Source organism: Nyctereutes procyonoides, unplaced genomic scaffold, assembly GCF_905146905.1.
Source record: "Nyctereutes procyonoides isolate TBG_1078 unplaced genomic scaffold, NYPRO_anot_genome, whole genome shotgun sequence".
Taxonomy (NCBI): Eukaryota; Metazoa; Chordata; class Mammalia; order Carnivora; family Canidae; genus Nyctereutes; species Nyctereutes procyonoides.
The window spans coordinates 11,892,509-11,907,473 of record NW_026575151.1 but is presented as its reverse complement, the minus strand read 5'-3'; the positions used below and the strand labels follow the sequence as shown (position 1 = coordinate 11,907,473).

Below are 14,965 nucleotides of genomic sequence, written 5' to 3'. Positions count from 1 at the left end.
GACCCGGGATCGAATCCCACATCAGGCTCCTGGTGCATGGAGCCTGCTTCTCCCTCTGCCTGTATCTCTGCCTCTCTCTCTCTCTGTGTGTGACTATCATAAATAAATAAAAATTTTAAAAAAATTGAAATTAGACTGAAATGAATTCTACTTTAACATTTTTATGTATACAGTGTAGATGATGGATTATAATATTCCAAGTAAATGTAAGCATTAAAGTATGAAATGCTTTCATTGTCTGAACATAACTAAAGACAGTCTAATAATTAGAACTTTAAATTATTTGCCTAATCCCACCATATCTATTAGGCAAATATCCGCTTCAGCAGATCCCATGATTGTTTATTCTGAAGGCCAAAGGCTTTGGCTTAGAGACTTAATGGAATATCTCAAGAGGCAAAAAGAAGGTGGTGTTCCTCAGAACTGGCTTTCCCCAGGAGATCATTAGCAACCCAAATGGTTCTCAGCTGCCCATTTCTGTTACTCTTCTTCATTCCTCAAGTTCCAGATTTCTCTGTGGTCTTTCTTCCTTTCAGCCTGAAAGACTTCCTTCAGCATTTCTTTCCAAATAGATCTGCTGGTGACACTTTGTCTTAGTTTTTCTTCATCTAAGTATGTCTTTATTCTGCTGCCATTCCCGAAGGAGATTCTCACTGGATAAGTGATGCTGGGCTGACTGTTCTTTTCTTTTAGAATTTTAAAATTATTATTCCACCTTGTTGCTCCCATGGTTTCTGATGAGAAATGCACGGTCATTTAATACTGTTTCTCCTATATGCAATGTTGTTTTTCTCTGGCTTCTTTCAAAAAATTTTTCTGTATCTTTGATTTTTAGTAGTTTGATTATGATCTGCATGGTCCTGATTTTTTGGGTTTATCCTATTTGGCATTTACGAACTTCTTGATTCTGTAAACTTATGTTTTTCACCAAATTCAGGAAGTTCTCAGCTATTATATCTTCAGATATTTTTTATGCACTCATCTCTTCTTTTGGGACTCAAGTATCACAAATAGACCTTTTGATATTGCCCCACATGTCCCTGAAGCTCTGTTCCAATTGAATAATTCATGTAGGTCTGTCTTCATTCTGCCAGTGATTTTCTTAATTTCATATGTAGTTTTCAGTTCCAAAATTTCCATGTAGTTTTTCTTTTGTTTGGTTGGTTGGGGGTTTTTGGTAGATTTTACTTTATTTATTATATTTATTTATATATTTAGTAATTAATCTATCTACCTATTTTATAGAGCGCAAGAGAGATTGAGCAGGTGGAGGGGCAGAGGGAGACAGAGAGAGAGATTCCCAAGCAGACTGTGTGCTGAGCACAGAGCCTGACACGGGGGGCTCGATCTCAAGACCTGAGATCATGACCCGAGCCGAAATCAAGTCAGATGCTTAACCGACTAAACCACCTAGGCATCCCCCATTAAGTTAGTTTTTTGTAGTGTCTGTTTCATTGCCAATAACTTAATTATTTCAAGAGTGTTTTTTACTTATACTTTGGAAGAAGGTCATAAAAGCCACTTTAAAGGCCTTGGCAATCCCAGCACTGGGGTTCTGTCAGAGTTAGCGCCTGTTGATTGTTTTCCCCTGGGAATTGCTCAACATTTTACTGTTGTGGTTTATGGTTTTGTATTTGTTTGTTTGTTTTTTTATATTGGGCAATTTTGTATTGTATCCTGAACATTTTGAGTATTATGTTGTGAGACTCTGGGTTCTGTTAAAATCCTCTACAGAATGTTGACCTTTTTTGTTTTCATTTTAGCAGGCAGCTATTTAGTTTTAGACTACAAGTGCTATCCCACCTCTGGGTGCCAGTTCCAATATTATTTCTGTTTTCAGAGCCTTTGCTGTGTTGTACAGATCTGTCCCAGACATGCACCATTCAGAGGTTAGCCTGGGACTTGGGTAGCTGCTGTGTTCAATTCTCAAAGCCTTCGCTGTGCTGCCTCAGGTCTGTACTACACACATGCAGCTTGAGTGTGAGCCAGGGACTTACGGCAATTCACACAGAGTTAGGGGATCTTCTTTCCAGCTCTCTCCTGGCCATTATTTCCCCACATTCCCTGGCTCCCAGCAGCTCCTCTGCCTGGCCTCTGGCTAGAAAGACAAGTTCTCTGTGCTGCTATGCTATTCTGCATGACTGAGACCACCCTTGATAAAAGAGGAAAGAACTAGTGGGAATTCTCCTCACACTCTTCAAACCACTTCCTCTAACCAGAAAGAAGGGTTTTTCTCTCGGGATTGTCAGTGCCTGTGCCACCACTGCAGAGTGCAGCTCAGGGAGTAGAGCTACTCTTGGAAGCCAAGGCTAGGAGAAGAAAAAATGAGGGTTAAAAGGATTTTCTCCCACATTCTTAGCTCACAGAGGCCCCTTTTCTGGTCTTCTTGTTTCAAAGGTAGGGCTTTTCTCCGAGTTTTGCTGCCACACCCTGTGTGCAGTTCTGCACTGCTCAGAGTTAGAGCAAAAAAGGCAGGAAATTAATCCTCATTCTGGGTCGTATTTCATATTTGGCTCCCTGCCCCAACACATTGCCATACTTAACTTTACAGAGCCCTCTTCAGAGTCCAGGGATGTTAGTTGTGCTAACGGGGGAGGCCGTAGTGGGTATACGCCATCTTGACTAACATCAAGAGTTCCTAGCTCTTCCCCCTCCTCAGGATTTACCAGGAGGGAGAGAGCTGTAGCAGGTTTGCATTTTAGAAATCTCTCTGGCAGCTGTGGAGTAAGACAGGAGGAAGCAGTGGTAGTTGGGAGGCTATTATAGGAAAGTGATAATACCTGTGTAAGCCATGAGAAACAGATGGATTTAAATAAAGGGGGGCAACATGAACAGCACCTGGGGACAGATTAGACATGGAGTATGGTAGAGAGAAAAGGGTCAAGGCTGCCTCTCAAGTTTCTGGCCTAGATGGCTATCATAACTGAAATAGGGAAAGCAGGGAGGTCATTTAGGGAGGGAGGATGATGGGTTGAGTTGAATTTAAAGAAACACAATATTGTTTCTTGTATGTCAGAGATTCCTGACACCCAGAACCAAGAGACCATACTAAGTAAATAGGACACCATTCTGATCACAAGCCTTCCTGAGAGGAACTGAATGTAAAGAAAGAACCACTCTTGACAGAAAATGTGCCAGAGAATATTTGAAATGGCTGCTGAGTCCCCAAGATCCTTCTGTTTTGCTCAGGTCACACAGCATGAGATAGAGGTTTGATCCCACTCCTATCACTGAAAAATTGCCCCTGCCTTCTCTCTCGGATGCAGTTCAGCTGAGAAAACAACCATGTGCTCCTATATCCTCCCATTTAAAACCAAAGAAAGAAGGAACCACAAAGCCTATGGCTGAAATATCTTTATCTTCCTCATTTTTACTAAGTAGAAGCCTGAATTCCACTCTGCCCCTCAACTGCAGCCACACAGCTAGGAGTCCTGAATTATTTATTTGAGATGAAGACAATCTGTCAGCAGAGGCCACCTGTGTTAGTAGTGATGTGATTGACAACAGCGTCAGCACAAATCCTTGAACAGAAGGCAAAGTGGCATTGCCTTGCAGGGAAGAAGTTGAGTATTCCCCTAGAGACATCATCCTAAAATGAGTGGTGTGTGTTCTTCAGACTGTTGCTGAATCTTAATGATAGCACACAAAAGTAGTAACTCTAATGTGTGCAGTACTTTCATATTTCCCAGAATGCTTGCACAAGCTTCCTTGTATTTGAGTCTCGTGACATTCCTATCAGCTATTTTAATGTAGTGATTAGAGCCTGACCCCTGGAGCCAGACAACCTGGCTCTGGCAAGTGAAATAACCTCTATCCACCTTACTTGCCTCATTAGTAAAACCAGGATAATAATAGCACCCATCTCATCGGGCTGTGGTGAGTAGTAATTGAATAGTAGAACACTTAAATAGTGCCTGGCACAGAGAAAAAACTTAATATTTAAACATTATTAAGTTTTAGGCAGGTATTATTATCCCCTTGCCATGAGTGAGAAAGTGGAGGCACAGAAGTTCAAATGGTTTTGCCTGATGGTGAATTTTCTGTCAGAGCCTCGACTCCTGGTTCCTGCAGTAGTAAAGAGGTGAGAAGGGCCCAGCAGAGATGCTGCAAGCAGATGGTAAGGTGGGAAGGAAGGGTGTATTTAAACTATATTTAGAGAAAGAACCCTTATAAAAATAGCATCTCACACAGGGTGACATAACAGTTTATATCAGGTGAGAAGAGAATAAATGTGATGAGTTTGCAAATTAAGTAGCTCCTGAGAGATCAGTATGTCATTAAAACAAGCCCCTCTAAAAAAAGACCGGTATTTTCTCTCCCACAGTGCATTCTGCAGATAGCAGTTGATAAGGCTTTTTGTTTGTTTTGAAGAGGTCTGCCTGGCAGAGAAACAGTTGTTTGGTACAGCCAACTTTCCCTTGTTGCCTTCAGTTATATCTAATTTAGCTACATTTTTTAAAGCCAAATTTCCATAACTTAAAGGCTTAGAAAAAAAATCAAATGCTATCCAAATATGCACCATTTGGGCCAGGCGTGACTGATGTGACTGCTCAGTAACTTACATATCCAGCTTGTCCATGTGTGCCAGTGTACTACATTACAGCCCAGCAAATAGCTTTCAGAAATCAGAGTGCCACGAAATGTGTACTGGTTCATGCCACAGAATCCTCCCTGCATCACTGCCAGACACTTTGATTCCATTCCTCCTTACACCATCAAGCCCCCCACTCCCCGTACACATTAGCTCCCATACAGAGAGGCTTGCGGTTCTGACCAGTATCGATGTCTCTGAAAACCAAAACAGGTGTGGTGCAGAGGATAAAGGATTAGCCTGCTGAACCTGGTCCCTGATTGCTTTTGAGCTGTGTCACATTCCTGGCTCAGGACTTGCCCCCTGAACCACGCTTGCTTGGTAGCTACCCTTTCTGTGCTACAGACTGGCATAAGCATCTGAGAGCGATGGTGAGCCGAGGCCAGCAGAGATTCAGCCCAACGCGGAGGGCAGACTTACCCTACGGGGTCTCTGCTCATTCACAGATCCAAAATCAGCATGCCTGTCCCTTAAAATATCAGCTGCTGAAGCCATGATTATTTTTTTTAATAATACCAATTAAATTATTAACAAAACAAGTGCTTTAAGTTCCAGAACCAATGACACAATACTAGTCTCAAAAGAAGTCGTAAGAATGAAAACACACGAGGCCACTACCTTCTTTTCTCTCTAGTATTGACTTTTTCAAAAGACTTTTCTAGAAACTACTCCAGACGTGATGTTGAAATGGATCCCACAACGCTGGAATAATCAGAGGCCTTTTCGTGAGGTTGGAGTATAGCAGTGTTGCTTCATAGTCACCTGCCTCCTTGGATTTGGCATAACTGTTTTCTATGAGAAGGTACTATCCCGTGACACTTAGAGTAGTGAGCCCAGGAAATGTAGCCTGTAAGAGGAAAAACTCCTGGTCTGACTTCATACAGATGTCAGCCTCTCTCACTGTCTATCTGAAAAGCAGCAGGAATGACATTTGACTTCTCTTAACCCTGTCCAGCAGGAATGTTGGAAGATGTAACAGCAGACAGTGTTTATTTTTCCTACTGCTTTCTATCCGAGTCTCCTTGCTATTCTCTTCATAGGAATGGATAGCACCATGCAGGTTCATCAGATCCTGCTGGGTATTTTGCTGAAGCTCCTTAGCCAGTTGTGTAGCAGGCAAATACCAGACCTGCCAGCCAGAATTGGTGGTTTGTTTGTTTGTTTGTTTGTTTTTAAAGTAAGTTTTCCAGGAGAACATAAGGAAAATTAAACAATATTCTCTCCCACTTTCATTTAGCTTTTTCCACGACTAAAATTATCCTTGCATTGACTTCATCTTAACTAAACAGCTTGAAGAAAGCCAAAGATTATAATCCATGATGAGACAGTGCAGCAGATGAGAATATTTTAGTCACTCTCAAGCCTTTGGGATTAGGCACGTCAAGAAGATAAATTATCACTGTGAAAGCCAGAATTTGGACATTTCTTTTTTTTTTTTAGATTTATTTATTTATGATAGAGAGAGAGAGAGAGGCAGAGATACAGGAGGAGGGAGAAACAGGTTCCATGCCGGGAGCCTGACGTGGGACTCGATCCCGGGACTTCAGGATCGCGCCCTGGGCCAAAGGCAGGTGCTAAACCGCTGAGCCATCCAGGGATCCCGAATTTGGACATTTCAAGGACATTATGAACCTTACTTAGACTGGAGGATTGGAGTACCTCTGGTGGTCCAGCTCCAAGATGAACATGTCATGGAGAAATAAATATTTCCCCATATCATTGTGATGACTGTATTTTCTGGTAATGTTGAAGAAATAGTACAGAAAGTCCTCGGGACCCTTCAATTCTGTTAGTCAAAATTTTTTCTATTTTTCTCCTTTTCCTTCCTCTAAAAATGAAGATTTACTCTAACATTGAAAAATTGTGATCCTTTTTTCACCAAGTTTCCAATTGAAGCCACATGGTTTGGTTTTATATACATGTATAAAAAAATCTTTTTTGAGGTGGTACCATTTTAGTGGTTAAAGAAATAGGTCTTAACCAAAAGAAAAAGTGATGTCCTTTCTCCATCTGGCTACCTTAGGCTAAGAGAAAAACGAAAAACTAATTTAAAAATCACAAAGTTTAATTTCTTTTGTAGCAAAGTGGTAGACATTTAACATAAATGTAGTCAAATTTGAAACCACTAAGACCTGTACTTCATTCCTTCAGTTAAATATATTAGATATTTGTGTGACTTTTATATGTATAGAAATTTGCAGTAAAGATGGCAAATTATATAGCTCAGGCAACTGGAGACTATGGAGTGCAGTGGGAACATCACAGGGCTGACTTCTGATAAAGGTTTCAATGAATATGATGATCATACAAGGCTAGTTGCTAAAATCAGACTGACTTGACTTCAGGGCAGCCCCACTTAATGGTACATGCATCTTGGCTCATCATCTTACCTAAGTGTTTCTTCACCTCCTATCTGTGGATAAAACAGTATCTACTGCATAATTTTTGGGACAACAAAATGAGATAATCCACGTAAAGTTTCTTTTTTTTTTTTTTAATTTTTATTTATTTATGATAGTCACAGAGAGAGAGAGAGGCAGAGACACAGGCAGAGGGAGAAGCAGGCTCCATGCACCGGGAACCCGACGTGGGATTCAATCCCGGGTCTCCAGGATCGCGCCCCGGGCCAAAGGCAGGCGCCAAACCGCTGCGCCACCCAGGGATCCCACACGTAAAGTTTCTGACACAGTGTCTAGCACATAGTAACTGCTCTAGTTAATGGTAACTAGCATTAATATTCAGCTCCATTCTCTGACCTTGGGCAAGTCCTATAATCCCTTCGACTCTAGGCTTCTCTTTTTGTAAAACAAGAAATATTTATCCTATCTGTCTATGATATTGTTGTGAGGCTCAAAAGAGAGCATGTCTTGTAAAGCCTTTTACAGTGGGTTAGCGCCACCTTCAGCCCAGGGCGTGATCCTGGAGACCTGGGATCGAATCCCATGTCAGGCTCCCTTCATGGAGCCTGCTTCTTCCTCTGCCTGTGTCTCTGCCTCTCTCTTTCTCTCTCTGTCTCTCATGAATAAATAAATAAAATCTTAAAAAAAAAAAAAGTGAGGTAAGCCAGTTGGGGAGGCAGAGGTATAGATAGCATGACAATGCTATGGGAAACATTACAAGGTGATGTGTACTCAAGTGTTAGCCTCTGAGGACTGCACAGATTCAGAGAAAGGCAAGTATAGACATTCAGGAAAAGGAAAGAATATTGTGGCCTAATATTGGGGGGCAGCCCATGTAGAGTAGGGGACCTTCAACTGAGCCTTGAAAAGACAGGATGTGGCTGGGAGAAGTGAATCCTCCTTCCATTGACAATTCCACTGGCTAACCTTTGCTGTGTGTCTCCTCTGTGGTTACAGGCCGAGCTCATTGGAAGCCTCACCCACAAGCTTGAGACTCTCCGGGAAGCGAAAGGGAGTCTGCTGATGGACATCAAGCTCAATAATGCCTTGGGGGAAGAGGTGGAGGCTTTGATCAGTGAGCTCTGCAAGCCCAATGAGTTTGACAAGTACAAGATGTTCATTGGGGACTTGGACAAGGTAGTAAACCTGCTGCTCTCCCTCTCCGGGCGCCTGGCCCGTGTGGAAAACGTCCTTAGCGGCCTTGGCGAAGATGCCAGTAATGAAGAAAGGGTAGGTAGCCTAGCGATCTAGTTCAACCTTTTTTCCTCTGAACCCACGTACACAGAGAGGTACAATTAAACATGATCCCTTCTCTGGAGAAGATTAGGATCTCTTTGGGGCAGAGAGAGAGTCCAGTGTACAGGTTACCAGGAAACACAGAAGGCATCTAGCATGCCAAGAGGTAATGCTGTCACTTTAGGCTCAGGGAATACTTAGGAAACTAAAACTATAGGTGCCAGAGTTTCTCTTTCCTTTCTATCCCAGGAAAAAGAAGAGACAAAGCATGCTGGGGGTTGACATTAGAAAAAGAGAGAGGGACAAACAACTGTTGACACTGAGGAGAGGACACAGGAACATGGGATGGGCTCAAGCTTCAGGGAATCTGCCAGTGCGGGGCTGCCGGCGCTTGGTGAGGATGCACCCAGGTGTCTCCACTGCACCCTCTACTGGAAGGAAGAAGATGGTAGCAACAGTGGTGGCAACTGGAGAGCATTCAAGTCCTCCATCTTTGCCCAGTATCTGAGGGCTCACTGGGTCCTCACAACAGGCCACCAGTGATAGAACCAAGATATGAGGAGTCCTGCTGCGATTCCAAGTTTTATTCACTAGGTTAAACTTCATTCCATAGCTACAGAGCATTCTTTACCTACTCGTCTTTACAGCAAATATTTATTGGGTGTCTAATGTATGCTAGTAGGCTCATGGGATACAGCTGTGAACAAAGCAGACACATGCCTGGCCCCAGGGAATTTAGCAAGAGAAGTCAGACAATAAATAGAGCTGTAACTATTTACATATCTGTTTATTCTAGAAGGTGATAAGCACACCAGCCATCAAGAGGCTTCTTTGCTTTCTGGCTCCTTATCCTATCTGCAGCTCTCGTTCGGTGCTATCAAGGATTTCCCAATTATTTCTCCTATATATTACATTAAAGGGAAGATGTCTTCTTTCAACTAGAAAAAGTCTAGATGGTCTTAGAAATGGAACTGGGCATCCAGGAACTTTCTGCAGCTGTACTCTCCTTCCTGCGAATGCTCTCCTCATGAGATGTGCTGAGCCTTAGCTTCCTCGTCGAGAAATCACCTAGTAGTGCCTGCCTCAACGGTATCATCCTTTCTCCTTCCTTCCACTCAGCAAACAAGCACCTGCCAAATCTGGTGCTGTGCATGCTAGGGATGAACACCAGCCTAAAACATAGGCCCCACCCTCAAAGAGCTCACCATGTAATAAGGAAAACCAGTATGGAAGCAGCAAATACATCCAGTATGCCATGGCACAGTGATAAACTCAGCCCCAAAACGCTTCTCAGATGATGGGGGGAGCCCAGGAAAGACTTTGCACAAGTGACACTTGAACAGGGTATAGAAGAATTTCATTCTATGTGGACTAAGAGGAGAGGGCTTCACTATTTAGAGGGAATCTCATAGACAAAGTCAGGAAAGACCATGGCATGTTTAAGAACATATATATATATATATATATATATATATATATATATATGATTGGCAGGTCTAAAACACAGAGTGATGTGGTTTTTAAAAATCGTGAATTGCAAGAAATGTTAGAGAAGTGTGTAGTCAGGAAATTGACAGGAAATAGAAGGCTCAGTCAAAATGGGTAAGGAGAGAAAATTCATTGAAGGTGTGGGAAGGAGTAAGGAAGGCCAAGAAAGGGTAATGAAGCTTCCCAGTTCCTCCAAGGTTAGCATCACTTGGAGGAGGAAGGGAGTCCTCATCAGAACTATAACTGTGCCTGTCCTATAGCACTGAGGCCTTGGTAAGTGAATGTAGCCGCACCACTGCCTGTAAGGAGTCAAGGAGAGATGCCCCAGGTTCTTTCTCCTCCCTCCCTCCAGTCTCCTGCCCATGACTCCCATTGGCCACACCCAGGTGATGCAGGCTGCACAGTTCACCTTCCTTAAACACAGGGCTTAAGAGCAGGGCTGAGAAAAGTGAATCTGGAGGGGCAAGCAGTATCCAGCCCAGAAAACAGTCATAAAGACCTTGTGGATCATACTTTATAGACTTTAGCCAGAAGCTCAGGAAGAGCCATAAACTAATTTCATGACCTAATCAGCATGGGAAGGAGTGGGACTTAAGCTAAGAATCTAGCAAGAAGGTGTTAGGCTGCTCATTTAAAATGGCAGCTGTCATGGAGATAGAGAATAGGGAGTGAGAGAATGAGCTTAAATTAGCAAGGCATGCTAGATGAAGGGAAGGGGAGAGCAGAAGCTAACTTCAGGTTTCCTGCTTGGCCACTGGCATGGATGCCACAGGTACGTGAGAGAAGGAACACTACACCAGTTTTAGTTAGGGGAAGAGGAGTTGTTCCAGAACTAAATTCAGCTCAACATTTAAACGTACACATATACACTCTTGAATATGAATATGTGCTTGCTCACATGCAAAATACATCCATATTAGTTTTGATCATGATTAGTCATCATTAAGAAACTGAAAGTATAAACAGAAAAGAAGAAAGGACGAATAAGTAGTTCAACAAATGCCAAATGTAGCATAAAGATCACTAGGGTGGTGTGGGGGGAGTATATATAAGGTTTCAACTCAGTCTCTAATTTTTGTTTTTAATCTGAAGAAAATATGATAAATGCTCCTGTTAAGAATTGGCACAGTTAACATGGGTACACAGGTAGTATACTATTCTCTCTCTCTCTCTATATATATATATATATATATATTATTATTATTTTTTTTTTTTTTAGCGCGCGTGCCCCTGGGGCCGGCTGGCAGAGCCCGGGAGTGCACGTGCCTCTCCATATATTTTTATTTAAATTCAATTTGCTGACATTTAGTATAATACCCAGCGCTCATCAATTCTCTATACATTTCCAATGTATAAAAATATTTTCATAATCTTTTAAGAAGAGGAAGCAGGTTTTTTAGCTTTCTTGTTATAAAGGATTGTATTTATTGTAATTCGATGATGAGACAGAGAGGGAGAGAGAGGCAGAGACACAGGCAGAGGGAGAAGCAGTGCTCCATGCAGGGAGCCCGATGTGGGACTTGATCCCAGGACCCCAGGATCACACCTTGGGCTGAAGGCAAACGCTCAACTGCTGAGCCACTCAGGCATCCCAAGGAAGAGGTTTTAACTTTTAACTTCTCTACAGTAATTTGAAAGGTATCTTCGTTCAGATTCAGTCCCTCCCTAAAGGTTTAAGTTTTTATTCAGATTCCAGTTTGTTAACATACAATGTAATGCTAGTTTCAGGTGTACAAGCTAGTGATTCAGCACTTCCATACATCACACATGCTCATCACAAGTGTAGTCCTTAGTCCCCATCATCCATATCATCTATCCCCCAACCATCAGTTTGTTCTTTATAGTTCGCAGTCTGTTTTTTGGTTTGCCTCTTTCTCTTTTTTTCTCCTTGTGCTTGTTTCTTAAATTCCACATATGAGTAAAATCATATGGTATTTGGCTTTCTCTGACTTAATTCACGTAGCATAATATTCTCCATCCATGTCATTGCAAATGGCAAGGTTTCCTTCTTTTTTATGGATAAGTAATATTGCATGGTGTGTGGTGGTGTGTGTGGTGTGTGTAGATGAATGGATACAGATGTAGTGTGTGTGTGTGTATACATACACACACACATACACACACACACACACCTTTATATATTCATCTATTGATGGACACTTGGGCTGCTTCCATAATTTGGCTATTGTAGATAATGCTGCTATAAATGTTGGGGTGCATGTATCCCTAAGGGTTGTTTTTTGTTGTTTTTTTGAAAAAGAGAGAGAGTGCATGGGGGGGGAGAGAGAGAGAGAGAGAATCTCAAGCAGGCTTCATGCACCAGCGTGGAGCCCTACACAGAGCTCAGTCTCATGATCCTGAGGTCACGACCTGAGCCAAAATCAAGAGTTGGATGCTTAACTGATTGCATCCAAGTACCCTAAGGGTTTGTTGTGGTTTTTTTTTTTTTTAAGATTCTTTTGCGGGGGCGGGGGGGGTGTGGATCCCTGGGTGGCTCAGTGGTTTGGTGCCTGCCTTTGGCCCAGGGTGTGATCCTGGGGTCCCGGGATCGAGTCCCACATCGGGCTCCCTACATGGAGCCTGCTTCTCCCTCTGCCTGTGTCTTTGCCTCTCTCCCCCGCCCCCTCTCTCTGTGTCTTTCATGAATAGATAAATAAAATATTTTTTAAAAGTTTTTTTTTTTTTTTTTTAAGTAATCTCTACACCCTGCAGAACAGGGCTCTAATTCATAACCCTGAGAGCAAGAGTTGCGTGCTCCACTGACTGAGCCAGCCAGGTGTGTTTTTCTCATTAGGGAAAGGAAGCCATGAAAATAGAGATATTTGTAAGGTAAACCTATAACTTTGTACTTTTTCCCCTGTATTATATAAGATCTGACAGGCTAGTTCAAGGGAATTAAGGCAAAGACATGTCTGTCAGCCTTTCATAAGCCTACATATCCAATTTGTATTGAAATAAAATTAAAGACATACCTTGATTGATTTTTACTTGAATATTTCTCAATCACTTTGGCCTTAAAAGTCTAAATGATTAAATATAAAATGACATTCATTATAAGTCAACATGTTGCATAAAAAACCATGTTAAAGGGGTGCCTGGGTGGCTCTGTGGGTTAAGTGTCTGCCTTCAACTCAGGTCATGATCCCGGGATCCTGGAACGGAGCCCCGCATCGGGCTCCCTGCTTAGCAGAGAGCCTGCTTCTCCCTTTCCCTCTGCTGTTCCCCCTGCTTGTTGTGCTCTCTTGCTCTGTCAAATAAATAAAATCTTTTTTGTTTTTTAGAGCCATGTCAAAGATCATTTTAAAGTAAATTAGTCCTAAAGATAACATGCTACCTTACCATTGGGTTTGTATAAGAAATGCTCAGAATATGCAATTGCCCATTGTTAAATAGAATTTCTCTCATGTTAGATTCAGAGGCCTGAAAAAAACTGAAAACAGATTTCTTTAGATTTGGGAAATAGGACATTCCCATTGTTATCTGTGGATCAGGGCAGAGGTTCTCAAACTTCAGCTGCAGAAGAATTACCTAGAAGGTTTACTAAACCACAGTTTTCTGGGCCCCAAGCTTTGGATTCAGTAGGTGGAACAAGGCCTAAAAATTTGCATTTCTAACATGTTCCCGGGAAATGCTTCTGCCCCTGGTCCACACTTTGAGAACTGCTATAAATGTAAATACTTGTAAATACTCAAGGTAACTTAAAGATGGGCCATTTTTTACCCCCTTGGGTTTTTTTTTTTATCACGGTAAACTACACATAACCTAAAATTTGCCATCTTAGCCATTTTAAAGTGTTCAGTAGTGTTAAGTATATTCATATTGTTGTGCAGCTGACCTCTGTAACTTGTTCTTTTTGCAAAACTGAAACTTTATACCCATTAAACAACTCCATTAGCCCCTTCCCCCCAGCTCCTGTCAACCACCATTCTACTTTGTATCTGTATGCTTTTGTCTACTCATACAGACACATGTAACTTCTAGGACTTCATGTAAGTGGAATTACTTGTCCTTTTTTAAATCTAGAAGCCTAAAGTCAAGTTTTTACTCCAGCCAATTTATTATAATCTCTCTTAAAGCTGCTGTATGACAAGTTCGAGAACTATATATACATGAACAGAAGGGTAAAAAACTGATTTTCAAAGAAGTCAGTCTCCTTACTCTAATGTGACAATTGAAACAGAAACTTGGACATTTCACAGTCTTGTAAAAGGTGTCTTTGCAGACAGTTTCCTTCCTCCCTCTTGCCCTTTGCTGATCTGTTTGTTTTGCCCTAGCAGAGCTCTCTAAATGAGAAGAAGAAGGTCCTGGCTGGACAGCACGAGGATGCCCGGGAGCTCAAGGAGAACCTAGACCGAAGGGAACGTGTGGTGTTAGACATCCTGGCCAATTACCTTTCAGAGGAACAACTCCAGGATTACCAGCATTTTGTGAAAATGAAGTCAACACTCCTCATTGAGCAGCGAAAGCTGGATGACAAGATCAGGCTAGGGCAGGAACAAGTCAAGTGTCTGCTGGAGAGTCTCCCCTCAGATTTCATTCCCAAGGCAGGGGCTTTGGCTCTGCCCCCAGACCTTGACAGTGTGATGGCTCCTGCTGGGAGGTGTACTTTAAGTGGTGTTTTCCCAACATTAACCTCTCCACTTTAACCTCTTCTAAAAGACCCAACCAAAAGATCACCCTTTCTCTTTGAACATTATTTAATCTGAAAGCTTTTTCAGTACAAACCACCATTTAAACTTTATGGGCTATTGGGGTTTTTCTGGAGAAAAGGAAAAAAATTCCCTTCTCACCCTATATGGTTGATCTGAGAGCTTGAATGCTGCTGGAAACTTAACCCCTTTCTAGTCTCACTTTCTAGTAGAAGGAAAATTAATGAAACTGTGAGGACTGATTGGGAGGCGTCTGATTGATTGATTAGTTTTTAACAAGCTGAGGCAACATAGATGAGTGTGTGTCACCCTCAGGAATGTATCCACAGTGGCCTTCCTTGCCTGTGGGCAGTGTGTCCTGACGACAGATACAAATACTAATAAAGGGTCTGCAACATAAAGCCTTAAAAACACACACACACACAGAAGAAAACTGTAAAACCTTGAACATTGTTGTTATTTATATTTTTTTTAAATGAAAAAGATCATTATGTTTGTGTGCTAACCACTTGATTCTGTTTTGTGGTGGATGTAGACAATTGTGTTTGAGCTTTGTTATTTTGTGAAAACCTTAATGAAATGAAGAATTCCAAAGAAAGTCA

At 42.0% G+C, this 14,965-nt stretch overlaps 1 protein-coding gene across 7 annotated transcripts in view; it reads left to right on the top strand.

Moving 5' to 3' along the window:
* The window catches only part of SHROOM3 (shroom family member 3), a 173,010-nt gene extending 158,045 nt beyond the window's left edge, over nt 1-14,965 (top strand). For all 7 annotated transcript variants that reach the window (XM_055313024.1, XM_055313021.1, XM_055313023.1 and 4 more), the window contains 2 exons: nt 7,948-8,220; nt 13,992-14,965. In XM_055313024.1, the coding sequence (XP_055168999.1) occupies nt 7,948-8,220; nt 13,992-14,360 (642 nt within the window). In that variant the 3' untranslated portion in view covers nt 14,361-14,965. The remainder of the gene's footprint in view (nt 1-7,947; nt 8,221-13,991) is intronic.